At 41.4% G+C, this 18,089-nt stretch overlaps 1 protein-coding gene across 6 annotated transcripts in view; it reads left to right on the top strand.

The window, feature by feature from the left end:
- The window catches only part of Ltbp1 (latent transforming growth factor beta binding protein 1), a 384,816-nt gene that overhangs the window by 258,180 nt on the left and 108,547 nt on the right, over nucleotides 1-18,089 (top strand). For 5 of the 6 annotated variants that reach the window (XM_038319233.1, XM_038319231.1, XM_038319234.1 and 2 more), the window contains 5 exons: nucleotides 6,215-6,382; nucleotides 8,906-9,133; nucleotides 11,205-11,227; nucleotides 14,330-14,429; nucleotides 14,937-15,035. In XM_038319233.1, the coding sequence (XP_038175161.1) occupies nucleotides 6,215-6,382; nucleotides 8,906-9,133; nucleotides 11,205-11,227; nucleotides 14,330-14,429; nucleotides 14,937-15,035 (618 nt within the window). The remainder of the gene's footprint in view (nucleotides 1-6,214; nucleotides 6,383-8,905; nucleotides 9,134-11,204; nucleotides 11,228-14,329; nucleotides 14,430-14,936; nucleotides 15,036-18,089) is intronic. The other variant, XM_038319232.1, reaches the window with a different exon arrangement.

The following is an 18,089-nucleotide window of genomic DNA, read 5'->3' as shown; positions in this document are numbered from 1 at the left end:
GCAGACAGGCACCTCACCAGAGGGTTTGCTGAAGGTGACTAAATTAGACTTTTTTCACACAAGTCATGTTTGAAAACTGACAGAAGGATCTAGAATGCTAGGGCACAAACAAACCAAGCTGTCAATCAGATCCAGATAATTTAGAGGTGCCTTTCAGCTACTTTGAACTCCATAAACAAACATCTATACAGGTTTCTAATTTAAACATCAATTATTACAAAGACCTTTGATGCAGAATTTATTGTAAAAAAACTTTTTATTTGACACTGTTCGGTTAGCATTCTCACATGGAAGGTTGCAGATTAGGTAAACGTGGAGAACTGGCCATAGACTACGAAAGCCTGACAAGATCTGATGTCTAGCACGAAGGGCAGACCTCCAGGTTTTAATGAAATTGTAGAAACCTGCCAACGGGAATTTTGAAACCACTTGCACAGTTCCTTAAAATTTATTTTCCTTGTCATTGCCCAAATAATTCTGAACTTATTAAACAGCCATCCATTCTCATTTGAAAAATAAATAACTCAATTTTACGGTTCAGCTGCAACAGCTGAAATGATAAGCCGTAAGAGATATTTATTTATTTGTTGCTTAGTTAAGTGTTCCAGTTTAGAACCCAGAGTTAAAATTGAGCCCTTTTCCAGCAGGAATCCACAGATGTATTTCTCCCTCCCCTCCCTCTAAATTTGCCACGTGTGGTATCATGGATGTGTGTCCAGTTCCTTCAGAGTTTGTGACTGTACCTATTTGTCCTCATTTGTTGATGAAGAAACTGTTGAAGTCTACAGACAGTTGGAAAATATCAGAGGCGAACTGTGATGTCCTCAGTATGTGGGAACAGATAGTGTTTCCTCATAATTATGGGAGATTAGGAAATGAGCAAATGCTTACACACACACATGCACACACACGTGCATGCACATGCACGCACGCACACACACGTGCATGCACACACACACACACACACACACACACACACACACACACACAGGGCTGGAGTGTACATGCATGTGACAGAGACTGACAGCATTTGCTTAAGCAGCCTGAAATTAGGGTACATCCAGGCGATAAAATGTGTGGCTGACTTAGCGAACTTCAAGACATGCACTTGGCAATGACTAAAGAGCTTTGGGAAGCTCCCTATGTTCCTGAAGGCGGCGAGGTGAACACCCTCTGCATTCCTTGACTCCAGCCAAAGGGTGCAGCCATTTGCTTTTCTTGCCTTGCCCACACTCTGCCCTTGACTTCATGTAGTCAAAATGAAGAAAGGGAAAGAATGCTGACATTTGCTGCTCTTTTGACCTGTGCTTGTGGCCTAGGGTGCTGGAGCAGTATACTCCAAGCCTGCCCCTGCATGTCCTATGTGGAAAGGTAAAAAGTCTGGGCTTGACTATCACAGTAATTTGAAGAAAGGTAGACCACCTCTAGGAAGACTCCCTACCTTCTGGAACTGTATTTGTCTTTCTGCAGCCATTTAAGCATCCCATAATGACTCTGCTGAAGCTCAGGAAAGGTCCCCAGATGAAAGAAATCTGCCTCAGGGCTTTTGAGGTTTTCTGTATTTATTCTCCATCCTTGAACTTGGAGTTAATTGACAGAAACAGGAGGCCAAGGAGGACATGTGCTTAAGAAATGTGCTCTGTCATCACCCCGGAGGTCATGAGACAAAGAAGATCAGGTTCTTTCTCAAAAGCCAGTCACATTTATATACATGATTTCCAGTTAGTTGCCCCACCCTCTTTATCAAATGCGTTATTATTCATGTCGCACACACTGGAAACTGGACCTCAGAGAGTTTTAGAAACTTCTTAAGATCACATAGCTAAGAATCAACAGTTGAGATTGAAAGCTGGGATCTGGGGCATCCAGATTTAGGGTTCTGGGTCAGCAGTTGACAAGCCACAGTCTGTGGATGGAACTGTCCCACTGTCAGGTGCCATAAATAAAGTTTTGTCGGCACACAGTCATCTCCATTTACATGGTGTCTAGGGCTGCTCTTGTAACCACGGTGGAGTTAGAATGTTGGAACAGAGACTGTGGGGCTTACGACACCTAAAATATTTGTTACCTGGCCCATTTCAGGAAAGTATGCTGAGGATTAAGCTGATCAGCCATTCTGTAGAACATTCAGAGGCAGCAGGAGTATCTGCATTCATGCTGCCTAAAGCAAACGTTAGTCAATCCAAACAGAGGAACCCAGCTTCCTGTGTGCCTCGTGCTTGATGTACTGAGCTACATAGTTCTAGATCAGTGATTCTCAACCTTTGGGTCACCACCGCTTTGAGAGTCAAATGACTTTTTCACAGGGTTCACCTAAGACCACCGAAAAACACGGATCTCTGCATTACAATTCATAATAGTGGCACAGTTGCAATTATGAAGAAGCAATGAAAATGCTTTTATGGTTGGGGATGACCATAGCATGAGGCACTGCATTGGAAGGCTGAAGCATTAGGAAGCTGAGAACCACTGTCCTAGATTGTATTTCTAGTTTTTTCGAAAGTGGGATAAAGTTTCTCCTCCCTCTCCGACGTCCCCTCTAACTCAGGCTCCCTTGCTGACCGCCTTTGTCTGTTTGATTGTTTGTTGTCCACATTGACACTGTTTGCTCCAAGTAGAGCCTGTCAGCCTGGAGCCTTTCATCCCGTCTGGCTTTCAAGGACGTCATTAGGTCTTCATCATCTGTCTGTGCCTCCTTTTATTTCTACCTCCTCTGTGGCTGCCTCAGCTCAGGGACCCTATCTTTCCTTATAGGACATGACACCCTGACCTGGGGGATAGACAGATCTGTGCTACCTGTCTGCTTCCAGACAATAGTGATCACAATAAAAAACGTGGTGGCGATCACCTTTATTGTGTACTTAATAAATGTCTGACCGTATGGTAGGTTCTTTGCATAGATTGTCACGTGTAGTATTTGTGAGATCTCCCTGAGATGTTTGCTGTTATTTTTCCTGTTTTAGAAGTGAAGAAATTGGGGCATCAAAGGGTTAAAGTAATGTTCTTTCAGAGAGTCACATGGCCCATAAGTCAGAACTCTGGTCTTCCATAGGTTGTCAGGAAGAACTAGTCTAAACTGGCAGGTGACCAATATTTAATTGTGGAGGGCTCTCAAGGCTCCACCTTCCAAAACCATATTAGCAGCTGGGCACCAAGCATTCAAACACAAGAGCCCGTGGGTGGCATTTCCCATTCAGAAGACAACAATGATTGTAGTGGTTGTCACGGGACAAATGTCGGGAATCTTAAGAAACTGTTCTGCTCTGAATTGCCCGTGGCCCCTGGACCTAGAAGTAACACTAATGTTATTAATTTTATAGTTAAGCCCGATTGTGTATAAAATAGGCCCTGGTGGGGTGCCTTGGCATTGTTTCTGTGTGAATATGGATTATAAGTAAGACCCAATCATTCAGGGAGGAAAAATCTGCAGCAAAATCCTCTGTGAGCTACATGAGACTTATGTGTGGGTTCTAATGAGTATATACATGCATGCCCGTGCACTAACATGCACACACGCTCATACATGAACATGTGGATTATGTGAGCGACATCAATCATTCCAAGGCCTTACTCTCCTTTGTGAGTCTAGTACCCTGCTGCTAAGCTTTCTTTTACTTTTAGTCTGTGACCTTTGACCTTTCATAGCTTATTTGCACAGAAGCCAGAAAGTAAGTGTGAGACGGAGTGGGAGAATTCCAGACTCTTCTATCCACCCACTTCTTTTAGAAGCTACAGAGGAGTGGGCAGGATTAGGCACATCCTATAAAGGTGATTTTGCTTGTTTCATTCTGGTTCTGCCATCCAAGGGATTGAACTCATGGCCTTGAGCATGCTAGACAAGTGCTTTATCACTGACCCATGCCCTCAGTGCATGTATGGGTTTGGAATCTTCAGGGGTGTTCTATTTTGTCATCTACCCCTTATCCTCCAACCCTCAGTTGACTTGTAATGCCTTTCTTAACTTTATTGAACATCTACTATTAAGCAAAGATCCAGTTTGGCACAAATGTACTTAATAGAAGAGAGATAGCTGGATTTTGCATTACCACAGGCATCTGAACATGCTTTATATTTCTATTGCATGCTAAGTATTTAGAATATCATGTATGAACATGCATACTGACCCTATTCTTTATCAGTAAGAAAGTCATTGAGGCTCGGTCAGTATATAATTTAGCACTCTTTTTAAAGAAATAGAACCAACAAGATAGGCATATGTGTGCATGAACCAATTCCTTACAATAAATACCCTATCCCAATATACAATATAAATATTAGAGAAGCATTCTTTCTTGAATGTTAATGCATAGTATGCATTTATAAATATGTATATACATGCATGCCATATATGTTTTTGCATAAGTAAGGGGAGGTGGTGTTTATTTCAAGGGGTTGGTAGATATAAGCACAAAGACCAATGAGTCTAAAAGCTACAGAGTAGGTAACAGACTATCCACCAAGGAGGGCATTGACTGACAGAATTTATTCTTGTTCAACATAAATCAGTCTGGTTTTTTTTCCTTGTAAATTCTTCAGCAGAGTAGATAAGGCCCACTTATATCATAGAGGACGAATAGCTTTAGTCAAATTCCTCTGGTTTAAATGCGTGTCACACAAAATAACAAAATCCAACCAATACCCCGACATCAATACGTTATTGCTTAGCCTTATGGGTACACGAAGTTAACCATTATTGCCAGTTAAAATGAGGTTTTCATAAACCTGTAGAATTATTATATAAATCAAAATATGAAAAGAAAAGCACAAAGAAAGGCAAGTATATTAATTTTTTTTTGGTGTTGTTGCCTTGATAAAACACTATGACCAAGGCTACTTAAGGAAGACCAAGCTTAATTTGGTTTACACTTCCAAAGAGTTAGAGTCCATAATGCTGGGAACAGCCAGGCAGCAGGCATAGCAGTAGGAACGGGAAACTGAGAGCTCACTTCTTGAACCACAAGGACAAAGCAGAGAAAGAAAACTGGAAGTGGTGGGTTTTGTTTGTTTGTTTATTTTACCTCAAAGCCTGCCCCCCACCCCGTGACATACTTTCTCCAGTGAAGCTTTACCACCTAAACTTCCCCAAACAGCACTGCCAACTGGGGACTCAGTGTTCAAGTGCCATAAACTATAAAGGACATTTCCCGTTTAAGCCATCACCAGAAGCTTCCTGAAAATCAGGGGAACAGGTGTCATGTCCTTTGCATCTTCCTCTGCCATATACCTTAAATATTTAGATTATTCTTTGAGTATCTAGCCTGGGAAGTCAGTCTTGTTACAAAGGTGGAAAGGTGTATCTAAGGAAGAAAGGCAGAAAGTTGAGTTGAATCATGAGTACCACGGGCTAGAGGGAAGGCAGACTGGGATGATACCATGAGAGAAAAGCGATATGGCCAAGATGGCGCACCAGACCTGGGACTGTTTCAGCAGTGTTGACTTGTCCTGGAGCACTTACACATGCTTTAAGAAAGACACATCTCAAAGGCAAGGTTTGTGTCGTCTTGCTCTCAAATTTGCCTTGTGTGCCGGGTGTTTGGGTGATGGCCGCTCACTACTAATTTACAGTAGACGATTAGGGTGAGGAGCAGGTGTTGGATGATAATAGCCTGGTTGCCTTTGCAGCACAGCATGAGGACTTGAGATTTTGCCTGCTCTGCTCTTCTTGCTACACTGGGACTTTGTGTGTGTAGGCTGGTCAGCCGCTACTCCCTGTCTGCCATTTATATTCTTTGGCCTTGGGTGAGAATTCCTGAGCTCCCACCAGCTCTCCAGCTGAAGAGGGCAGCTGCTGGTTTGTGGTATGAACTACGCTCCTGATTTTCCATGGTGCCTGGACATTCACCAATTGTTGTCCTGGAGCAGCCTCTGCAGCCCAGTCTGGAGAAACAATGGGTCATGACTGTGATTGGTTGTAGATGACTAGGTTTGTTAAGCAGGTAGGCATTTGTGGAAATGCTTAACTTACACACATTTGCCTTTATTCATATGTGTTACAGATAGAATCCAGACAAGGATCGGAATAATAGTTATAGCATTTGATGCTCTAATTCCTAGGATGATTTAATGAATTCTTGGCCAAGAAGAATGATTCCCCTAATCTAGATGGTCTATCTTAAAGCATGGTCTCTCCTCTGTGCTATAAAGGCCATGTTATGTTAACTTAAAGTCGATATGACTTGTTTCTTCAGTGACATTAAGGTTTGTATCTCTTCAGCGGATCCCCCTATGATCTCAGAAGAGAAGGGGCCCTGTTACCGCCTTGTCAGTCCTGGAAGGCAGTGCCTGCACCCTCTCTCTGTTCACCTCACCAAGCAGATCTGCTGTTGTAGTGTGGGCAAGGCCTGGGGGCCACACTGTGAGAAATGTCCCCTCCCAGGTACAGGTAAGCCATGGCCAGTTACACACACTTAAGTGTTCCCAGCCACAGGAACAAAAAAGACTTCAGTAGCCTGGGTCATTTTTGGTTTCCGAGTTTAGTTTTTAATGCAATGATGTGTTTGTATCATTTCTGAAGAAAAGGCAGCTGTAGAAGCTCAAATCAGAATAAAAAAAAATGTACAAAGGAATTCCCCATTATTTCTGGGCAACAGGAAGTAGACTTTCTTTGACTGTTCATCCAAGAAGACAAACCTTTACATTTTAGCCACAGCTTCCAGAACTCGCTGACTGATATTTAAGTATGAAAACCAGAATGCTGCACAGGGCCGTGTGCTTTCCTAATGGTCCAGCATCCGTTGTTTCACGGTCATGGCCCTGTGGACATTGACTTATTTACTCGGCTACTGAAATTGCACTTGGTTTCTCTAATTAGAAATACAAAGAATTATATTCAGTTTTATGTTCATGCCATGAAGATAACTCCAAAGGAGATCTTGCCAAAGCCACTATGAACTTTGAAGGGGTCATGTGTTAATAGTTGAGTCTATACTCCTCGGTTGGCTTCACAGTTACCTAGAGCTCCGAGGTGGTCAATTTTTCTACATACTTTAGGTTTAAATCAATGAACTCTCAAGCAGAGCCAAAAGGAGTTCCATGGGGGAGAAAGAGACATGACCTGCCAGCCCTGTGCGTCGTGTGGTCAAGGAGGGTGTGCGGTCTTTATTTCAGTGGCTTGGTGTGGCTTCAAAACATGTCACTAAATTGCTTAGTTTAGAGAAACTTCCCATATAGGGAAGTGCATTAAATCTTGAGGGCCACATAATGTCTTACAGTACCAAATTACACAGCAGTAAACAGAATTAGATGTAAACTTCAGTATATAGCTCACCTTTGGTACTGGATAGAATCTGTTGAAGGTGAGTTAATAGAATGGAAGATTTTTAGGTCCCTCCCACAGGCTCTAGTACCCTGCTGCACAGTCTTACACACTTATTACTAAAAAAGCCCATTTCCCTTTAAGTTCCATTTGGACAGCATTTCAGTCCTTATGCAAAGTGTAACCAAGAATGGGGATTATATACTGGGGCTAGTTCCAAAAACACAGCAACTAATTTGAAAATAATATTAACGATACAATGTTCGTGCTTAAGTACGTTTTTGGTTGTAATTTTAATTAAATATATTTTTTCTGTAGAAAACCATGCTTTGTTCTGGAGCTATTCATTTTTTAAGAATTCTCTGTCCTAGTAGGTTCCACAGTTAAGGGTCTGATTCCTAGAAAAACAGTATCTCAGCCTGCTTTGAAGGAATACTGTAGAGTTTCCTCCTTCTTAAGGAATCATTTTAGGCCCAGTACATTCAATTTCTTGTTCAGTGAAAGTGAGAAACGATTTATTTTACTTTCAATTTTAGAAGAAGAAACAGCAACTTGACCCTAAGCCCCCATGTTTGCATTTGGTAATTTCCTTCTAACACCAAGAGCCCAGGGATCATGAGGAGTTTGCCTCTGCCACACACCAGCGACCACCATTGTCTTTTTTCTCCACCCATGTTTACAGATTGTTGCTGGAGGCTTGCAAACCACACACCATACCCAGTCTGCTTGGAGGGGGGAAAAAGACATTTTAAAAATGCTTTTTTCCTGGCGAGTGTGACAGTTACATGGTACAGAGTGTCCCGTTGTCCTCTGGGTAGTGAAACTGACCAGGTTTCTGCTAGCTGTCATTCCCGCCTGTTCGTATAGAGCACAACAGCTTTCTCTGGCATTTCCTTCCTGCCGTGGCTACTCTCTGCAGCCTCCCTACTTCATGGATTTCTTCTCGCTAGCTGAAGGCCCTTTTCAAAAACCCATCCCTCTTTGTCCCTTCTTCACCAGTACCCCCATTCCAGCTGCAGCACCCCATTCTGCCTGAGTCCTTGGGCTTGTCAACTGGAAATAATTCAGGAGGGTTTCAGTACCCCGTTTCCATACATATAGCCCTTGTCATTTTCCTTAGATGTCCACTGAGCTCTTCGCTAATAACCAATGGAAGCACAAAACAGGGGAAAAGGAGAAAACCTGAATATTGTTGATATTACATATTCACATACTAGACAATATCACCTGTACTTAAAATGACTATTAGTATATTACCTATCTTTTCATGTAATACAGTTTGCATATATAATTTAGTCTACATAGTGGCATATTGGCTACTAGCATATAAATATAATATATAAAATTCATGTTAAATATATAGCCTATGTAATTTATATGTACACACATACATATATATCCTAATTGAGTAGGATAAAGAATTCATAGATAAATAAATGTTTAAAGTAAAAGTAGAATGTTTCCCCCTGTAAATATGCAAGTTTATCAGGAATTTAAGCAATTTGCTTACATATTGTGTCTGTTTCTGAAGTTTTGAAATGTACCTATATTAGCGATGACTTATTGAGAGATATTCATCATGATATTTTCCTCTGTATAAGTTTTCACTGTTAGATTTTTAAAAGGAATATTTTCCCATCCCAAATCTAGCTGCTTTTAAGGAAATCTGTCCTGGTGGAATGGGTTATACGGTTTCTGGCGTTCATAGACGCAGGCCAGTCCATCAGCATATAGGTAAAGAAGCTGTGTTTGTCAAGCCAAAGAACACTCAACCTGTTGCTAAAAGTACTCATCCTCCACCTCTCCCAGCCAAGGAAGAGCCAGTGGAGGCCCTGAGCTCCTCGCGGGAACTTGGGCCAGGAGGAGCGGAACCTGAAGGTGAGCTTACACGCTGGATGTGGGTTCTAGATGCCCATCTCTGTATCTGTACTTTGAAGTCTGTTTTTACCCTTCTGGAGCATGGCTCTCAGCCGTAAAGTTGCTGGCATTTTCAAATGTGTAATTCTTTAATGGGCGAGGAAGCTGTACTGGGTGTTGTAGATGTTTAGCTGTGTCAATGTCCTTTGAGAGTTACATGATACTCTACTTCTGCTAACACATACACACACATGCACGTGCGCGCGCACACACACACACGCGCACACACTGTTATTGTTAACACTAAAGTAGTAGCTGAACACTACAGATATCCTTAGATACAGTGTGGACCATTTTCTCTGATCGACAGTCACTGTTATGGCGTGTGTGCCTCGCAGGTAACATTCCATGTGAATTCCAGAACATTTTTTTTTTGCATTTGGGGGAGCTTCAGTAGCCTAGTGTTTGCTCCTAGAGAGGGAATATCATCTTTAGGGAATAGTCCAGATCCATGTCTGTGTCCAGGGAGCCATTCATTGAAGTCTGCTGCATAAAGTGGAACACAGGCTTAAAATTATCAAAATAGGGGCTTCTCTATTCATCCTTGGTGGATGAAGCAGTATTTCCAATATTCTGACTATTGTGATTACCACAGAAAAGCTTCACTCCTGGAAAAAGGAACAGTTTCAGGTCTGTAGGGAATATAGGTATTTGCTCTAAAAAAATAAAAATAAAAAAGCTCTTGGCTTTTCCCATTGATACTTAGGTAAGGATTTGGAGTGCCCATTGTGGGTCCTGGGGGAATTTGGCATAACCTTCTTCCCTGGTGGCAGGGCTCTTGCTGGGCTCTGAGCCTGGTGCCTCCTGGCCCATTTCTTTCTGTTCTTTCGCTCACCGTTCTGTAATTCTTCCTTGGGTGGGCAGAACAGGAAGGACCTCACCTAGTGTTGTCTCTGGTCACCTAGGTCAGTGGTTCTTGACCTGTGGGTCGAGACCCCTTTGGGGTGGAACTATCCTTTCACAGGGGTCACTGAAGAGCATCTTGCCTATCAGATATTTACATTATGATTCATAACAGTAGCAAAATTACAGTTATGAAGGAGCAATAATGATAATTTTATGGTGGTGGGTCAGCACAACACAAGGTGCTGTATTGAAGGGTCACAGCATTAGGAAGGATGTGCCACTGACCTAGGCTGTTCATTTTTGGCTTAGAAGAAGGAGATGGGCACAAGTGGGTTCTGCCTTTAGAATTTCTTAACTATGGGTTTCATAGAATTGAAAGTCAGTTAGCTTCCTCACCTACAGAGCAGTGGCTTTAATTTGTCTGGTAGCTTCATTGTTTCTTGGAATTAATGCATCCGACCTCTTTGCTAATGGTTAAGGAGACATACTGACTCAGAAAATTCCAAGTAATAAGCAAAGTTGAGGACTAGTACTAAGAATTGCTTAATGAAAGCAAGCATTTCAAAATACAAAGACATCACCCCAGCACAACAGCGGAGTGGTTGTGTAATACTTAAGTTGCTAATTACATTGATGCTAATTTGTAATTGTCTCTTATTGGCTTATGAGGTCTGGCTTTTGTTTGGTTTAGTTAGCATGTCTGCATGAAAATAATCAGAAGGCTTCATGAAAAACTGGTTTATATAAAAAAAATGCAGTGCCCATTCTCATGTCTTAAAGAAAAAAATTCTCTTTTAACACTGACCTCGGATGGATTTCTGAACACTGGAGATAGTTGTTTTCTAAGACATGGGAAGTTCCCCAAACTCAAGATTAAGCATTAAGTAATGTTTCAGAAACTGTTTTCTTTAAAATTGAGGTTAATTTTCTTAATTTTGAGTGAAAGACTTTGAACCTTTGCTCTCTGAACTTTGATAATTGAACAATGAAATCGCACAAAACGCGCTTTGTCACTCATGTGTAAAGTTCTCGCAAGTGGCGGATGATGACGGGAATTCCACTTTTGACTTAATTTTCTTTGTAATTGTTTGGTGGAGTTACTGGCTTTCTGATGCCTTTTGAAAATTGAAATATGAGTGGATTGTGCTTGGCTGTGCTAATTCCCATCTCTCTTTTTTGGTTCTAGTGGTAACAGCGCCTCCTGAGAAGGTAATTCAATTAAGTCTTCTCTCTTTTTGACTTCAAGACACTTTTTAGGGATATGTATGGGATTTTTTTTAAAAAAAAATTTAGTATGTTCATATTATAGAATATTTACTGTAAGGAAACACATTCATTAATATAAGAATTTGTATGACAGGACTTTCTAAATGGGTGTTGCCATTCTCAACACTCAGAAAGTGATGGCTAACAGGTTGCTGGGGTTGGGTGGGGAACACCATCTCTTGCCACAGATGCTAAATTCTGGAGAGAAGAAAAGGATGAGCAGAGTTCATGGGGTCAACTAGTTGCCCGGACTGACTGTGGAAAGAAGGGCTCTTTTGTGTTCTCAGTATACTTATAAAATTGAGACACTAATTAATGCAACTAAAATTCAACACAATCATTTGGATCAAATTAGGTCAAATTAGATTAAAAACAGCACTTACCCTTGAAAGCCACAATAAAAATACTTAAATGTTGTTTCTTAGAAGTTTTAGAGAAAATTTGATCAGTTTCGGGTTTAGGAGCACGAGATGGGAGTAGAGATAGTGAGACTCGATGGCAGGAAATGTGACCATTTCCTGAACTGATGTCCTGCTGTGCAGTGCTGCATCTTTGCCCCTTCTCCTGTCTTTAATCTTTATTTGATAATACAAGAATATGCAATCATTATTTTTTTCATTTATGTATCATTCATCCAGTTGCCAAGAATATATTAGGCATTAAAACTCATATGGGGGAGGGATGTAAAAAAAATAAACTATTTTAAATAGTGTAATGTTTCAATTATTATGTGTAGCATATGTTGTTATATGAGTGTTAAAAGAACCCAGAATAAGGGAATGATGACCATGGTCTGATAACACTTATATTGGGAGAGGCCATGGTATACTGAGCCTGAAAGAACTGCACCAGATCTGCATACTTGACTTGCACAGCTGTGGCTCCGTTAGCATCTTGAATGATGGGTGATGTACGTAGCTTGCAATTTTGTTGATTTTGAGTTTAGCTCTGAATGATCTGAGGGGGACAAGAAACTCACTGAGCTTGTAAGTATGCCAGTCAGCTACCTAAACAAACCCATCATAACTAAGGATAAGGCTGAGGGTGAGCAAGAAAGAGACCTGATGTCAACCTCTGACCCCTATATGCACACATAGGTGAAGATACATTGTAAGCACGCACGCACACACACACACACACACACACACACACACACACACACAGAGAGAGAGAGAGAGAGAGAGAGAGAGAGAGAGAGAGAGAGAGAGAGAAGGAATGTGAGATTGAGTCAGAAAGAGATGTTGAACATTTTTCTTATATAGTCTCAACTTCATTTGGCCATGTTCCTTGTACAGTTAAGACTATACATTTTAATTTAAAAGGGGGCTGTTTGGAAGGGGAATGAGATCAGGGTCTGTTTAGGACTGATACTTTACAAAGGTCTCGTGATCTTTAAGATAGATGTAGGGAAAGGAGGTTGGTCCAAGGGAGAGACATTTATGTGTGAAGGTTTAATTGACAGCAGCAAAAAATAGGGTTAGAAAGGGAAGCTGGTCCTGCTTTGATGGGCTGGAAATACTAACTACACTTGTAATCAGTAGGGAAGTCGCTAGAGAACTGAGTGAGACGTGGGATTGATTAGGAAGGCTACACCTAAGGTGGATGGGGAGATTCAGGAGTCAATGCTGAATTGTGGGCTGCTCTTTGTTGCCCTATGTCATGGGCTACAGGGGAGAAGACTCAGGGGCTGAGGGAGGTGTCTCTCACAAGTAACAGGAAGTCAGTCTGCCCCCATACAGAGAGGAGGATCTGTTGGGGAATCTTAATGAGCAGTCAGTGTTTCCCGGACAGACGTGCGGCAGGATTACCTAAGGTAGAGCAACTGGTAGTTTCAGAGGCCGATTAGATAATACAGTAAGCTGAGCCTGAGAAACGAGTCCAGAGGACAGCACTGGAGACTATAGATAAGAAAAGGGTAGATCTCCACAAAGAATGCGAACGTGGGCAGGTTTAGGGGTGCGGAATGAAAGAGGAAGCCCTAAAGAGGGACTACATCTGGGTGGAATGGATTAACGATTAGCATTGACGGAAAGATGCAGTTAGCAGCGGAGGCCGGCTGATTTTGTGGGGGAGGAGCCGAGAATGGGAGTAGGAGAAATTTGTAGCATGTCCAAAGTCCCTCTGCGGGAATCCATACTTAGTAAATTGGGTTTTGATGAAATCGGCTGTGAGGGTATCGGCTGTGGAGGCATGAAAGGGAGTACTAAAGCGAGGAGATAGGTCAAGGGTGAAACCGAGGTCAGGAAGCCGGCTCTCTGCTAAGCCAGAGAGGAAAGATACTGGGTAACAGAGAGGAAGTAACTTGATGAATGCATTTAATGAGGTCTTGCGAGCTCCCTAGCCCCACGCTGGTATGAGCAAAGGAGCAAAACCTTACTTAACTCGACTCCCTGTCCCATTGGCATGAGCACCTACAGAGCTATAGCTGAAAGCTAAGTCGTGATGATGGTTGGATTTTCTTTTCTTTTCTGCTTGAGTCGGGAAGCTTCAGGTCCTCTAAGACTGCAGCTGCTATTGCTATGGTAGCCTACCACTGCTGCGAGCGAGCCGGGAGATGTTGCCTTATTAGGTATGGGGCTAAAGAAGGTCGCAGTGACTGCCTGCCTTACAGTACTGAAACTTAGTGGATTGTTCTTTATGACTCAAGTTGCTACATCCATCATTCATTCCATCTACAAAGTGTGGCCGTGGGGCAGAGGCACCTGTGAATAGCATGGATGTTTAGTCCCCAACTAGGGTTAGTATTGGCCCAGTTGGAGATCAAACGTGGAACTCTGGGCAAGGTCATTGCTTTCAAAGTTTGACTTGAAGTCCAAGGAAATGGATGAGAGCATATTTATAGATAGCACAGCCGCTAAAATAAGAATTTGACTTTCTAACAGCATAATTTTTTAAAGTCTCATGTATAGGTGTATATCTGATCCTATGATATTTTTGCCTTTCTGAAAATATAATTAATTAAATCAATAACCCTACATGAGAAAATAAAAGTAAATTGCTACTTTATGTCTCCATCTCTTCTCTCTCTGAAAAACCACCATCCAGGAAATACCTTCACTGGATCAAGAGAAAACCAGACTTGAGCCCGGGCAACCCCAGCTCTCCCCAGGCATCTCAACTATTCATCTGCACCCACAGTTTCCAGGTAACCGTTGCTGATACATCTTGTTTATAAGGATATTCTGAAAAGAAAAATCGTTGGGATTTTTGGTGCATGTATCTTTGTGTTTAATGAGTCACTAGACTGTATCATTGAATTTCATTGGGAAATGCCTAATTTCCTACATTAACATGTACAATGTAGTACCTTCCTACCCTGGAGCAATACTAGAGTGAGAAGAGTAACATATGTAGCACAGTCAGAACTTCAGCCTCTCACTAGCTTCAGTGGTCAGGACCAGTATACACTGTGCAAAGATTCGAACTTTCTGTTTATCAAATGGTCATGTTTTTTGAATTCTGAATTTTTCTGTTTTTTTTAAACTAAATATTCAACCAGAAGTATGACTTAATTTCATGAGCTTTCAGGATCATTATTAGTTCTTGAACAGAGCAACCATTTTATTTTGAGTAAGTTATGCTTCCACTTTGCCCAAGGATGTCGGTGTACATAACAAGGCTCAATTTTCTTACCTACCCTTTCTTCCTGCAGTAGTGATTGAGAAGACATCACCCCCTGTGCCTGTAGAAGTGGCTCCTGAAGCTTCCACATCTAGTGCCAGCCAAGTGATTGCTCCTACTCAAGTAACAGGTCAGTGGAGTTTTTGCTCTATTCTACATCCTATGAAAATACATGTGTGGACCACACTTAAATGCAATATCAAATGCATAGGACTGATAACCACTAGGTTAGTTATAACAGCTAATGTATTGGAAATGAGTGTGCATAAATAAATCAGGGTATATACGTGATAGCGTATTATACAGCTATTAATGTTTTTAAAGACTAAGGTTTTAAAGAAATATTTCTGTAATAATACTTATTAGGAAATGTAGGATACAATGTCATTATGCCAATTTTATTTTTAAACATCTACAAATATGGAAAAGGAGACCAAAGAAATGCATCTGTGTTTACCAGTGATGAGGAACAGGGTTATGGGTGATATTCATGCTCTTAGATATGCTTTGGTATATTTTAAAAATTCTTATAACATATTTCAATCCTTATTTTAAAAATCCTCCAGCAATGTATTGTTTTTGAAACAGATGAGAAAAATCTAAAATGATAATGTCCTTAATAATAGGCTAGTAGGAAAATGTAATAGGATCATCCATAAGAAACACGGAGAAGCATAAATAGAAGATTTCAACATAATCTATAATAGAGAAAAGAGAAAGTAACCCAAACATCCAATTGTAGAGAATAAAATGCTAACTGACAAAGAAGAGAGTGGCAGGCCATAGACTCAACCACAAACTTCCAACTAGCTCAGTGAGAGAATCAAGACATACTTGTACCCAAAGCCCTGGTCCTCCCTGGTGACTCTCTGGCATCTCCTCTTAGATTTTGTTGTTTATACCAAGTGAAGTGCTATAGAAATGTAAGCAATTCTAAATACTTTTGGAGCTCCATAAGGAAGTCATTACAACTTATAAAAAAGAGGTTTGTAGGAAGGTGGACTGATATGAAATTACCCCTTAAAGAGGTACAGGCTCTTAGACATAGGCAGCCATGGTGAGACTCGGAAGTGGAGGCCATCAGGAAAAGATGACACCATAGCATCATGATGGAGTACAGAAGAGAGAGAGGGCCTTTAATATCACAGGGGAAATGGGGAGTTGCTGACACTTAAGGGTTTCCAGGGATGGTGGGCAACTCTCATGCCACTTGACCTGGCCTCGCCTCACCTTCATTTCAAGGCACACAGAGGCAGGCACTGTGCAGAATGTAAAGTTATCCTGGGGCTACAAATGGGGAGGAGAGAAAGTGAGCATGGCAAGTTCATATATGAACTTATAAACTCTGTTCACGGAGAAAGACTGCAAGATGAAGGAGGGCTGGGCTCCAGTGTGTGTGTGTGTGTGTGTGTGTGTGTGTGTGGTGTGTGTGTGTGTGTGTGTAGAGAGAGAGAGAGAGAGAGAGAGAGAAAGAAATAGATAGATATACAGATAAGAGATTATAAAATGAGCCGGGCGGTGGTGGTGCACGCCTTTAATCCCAGCACTCGGGAGGCAGAGGCAGGCGGATCTCTGAGTTTGAGGCCAGCCTGGTCTACAAGAGCTAGTTCCAGGACAGGCTCTAGAAACTACAGGGAAACCCTGTCTCGAAAAACCCCCCCTAAAAAAAGAGATTATAAGATGATAGATAGATAGATAGATAGATAGATAGATATGTTGATAGATGTGTTGATAGATAGACACATTGATAGAAAGACAAAAATGATAATGCTTTTTAAATGGGCATGGTTGAAATTATTATTTAATATTGAGCCCATGTATATGTACATCTGCCCTGCTCATATAAAGACATATAAGCATGTAATATACTATTTGGGGGAGCAAAAACCTTCTAATTATTTACCTCTCTGTTATAAAATACAAGGTAGCAATATAATTCACAGATTTTTCTGAGTAATTATTGAATTTCCATTTCCCAATGTGAAGGTAGGCAGTTCTGAATTGGCATCTCTGGCATCGGTAGACAAGCCTCTTCACATGAGTTTCACAAAAGTTAATGACATTTCTGCTAGATAGATGCAGTTTCGTCATTAAATGGAACTATAGAAATGATCCTGAATGCCTTTTTTTCAAATATTTATTTTATTTTCAATTATGAGTACATATACATACACACACATGTGTATAGTAGTTGTACAAGCATGTACAAGCGCAGAGTCTGCAGAGTCCACGGAAGTCCTGGAGCAGGTGCTTGTCAGTTGCCCGACCAGGGTGGCTCTGGAAGAGCAGTATGTGCAATTAACCGCTGAGCCATCTCTCTGGCCTTAATGGTCTCGCTTTCATCGCTTAAATGCAAACATGTGAGCAATAACAAGTGGGAGTTTCTGGGCTTCAGCTGATTGGAAGAGAAACGGATGTAGCCCCACTATACGACATCGTCAGAAGACAGCTCAGTTTAGTCTGGCAGATATTCAGGGCTGACATCTGCTATCAGATGTCTGAAGCGCAAGTATTTCCTTCCAGGAAACAAGGGACCCTGATTTTTTTTTCCTTTTTGTGAAACAGTTCTAAGTGTTTCTGGTTCCTCTAGTAAAATAACTTTTTGGAAGAATTCCTTCCTTAGGGAGAAAATTATAAATAGAGAGGCTTCTAATTGATGTATTTGCATCTTCAGAGCTGTTACGTAGCACAAGATCCAACAGTACGAGAATGCCGTTTCCTGCCAAATTTCTTTTCCATCTAGACGTAAGCTTTTCTGGTGGTTAATGTGATGACCAAAGACATGGAATTAAGGAACCCGCACATCATCTATCACAGGAACGTCGTATACTCTTTCTCCTTGGACGTCTGGGCACAATCCATGTCGGGTCCTACCGCTCTTCTCTACCGTAGTTGAAGGAAGGGAGGGGCTAATGTAAAATTCTAAAATAAACAGAGTCAGTTCCACATTGCCCAGTGATGATATCTCTGTGATTGTCAGATTGGAAAAGAGCCTTCTTGGATCTAACCCATATCCTTGAATGTGGAGTAATTATACAAGGAGCAGAGTATTTGCGGGGAGCATTGGTTTCCGCTCTGAACAGCCGATTTGGTGGCTTGCGACGTTATTGGCCTACCGTTTCCAAATCAATCATGCATTTCAGCATATAAATTCTTGATTTTGCACAGTGTCATAATAGCTGAA

Source organism: Arvicola amphibius, chromosome 2 (genome assembly GCF_903992535.2).
Source record: "Arvicola amphibius chromosome 2, mArvAmp1.2, whole genome shotgun sequence".
Lineage (NCBI taxonomy): Eukaryota > Metazoa > Chordata > Mammalia > Rodentia > Cricetidae > Arvicola > Arvicola amphibius.
Note: the sequence above shows the minus strand (reverse complement) of the source record. Positions and strands in the feature narration are given on the sequence as shown.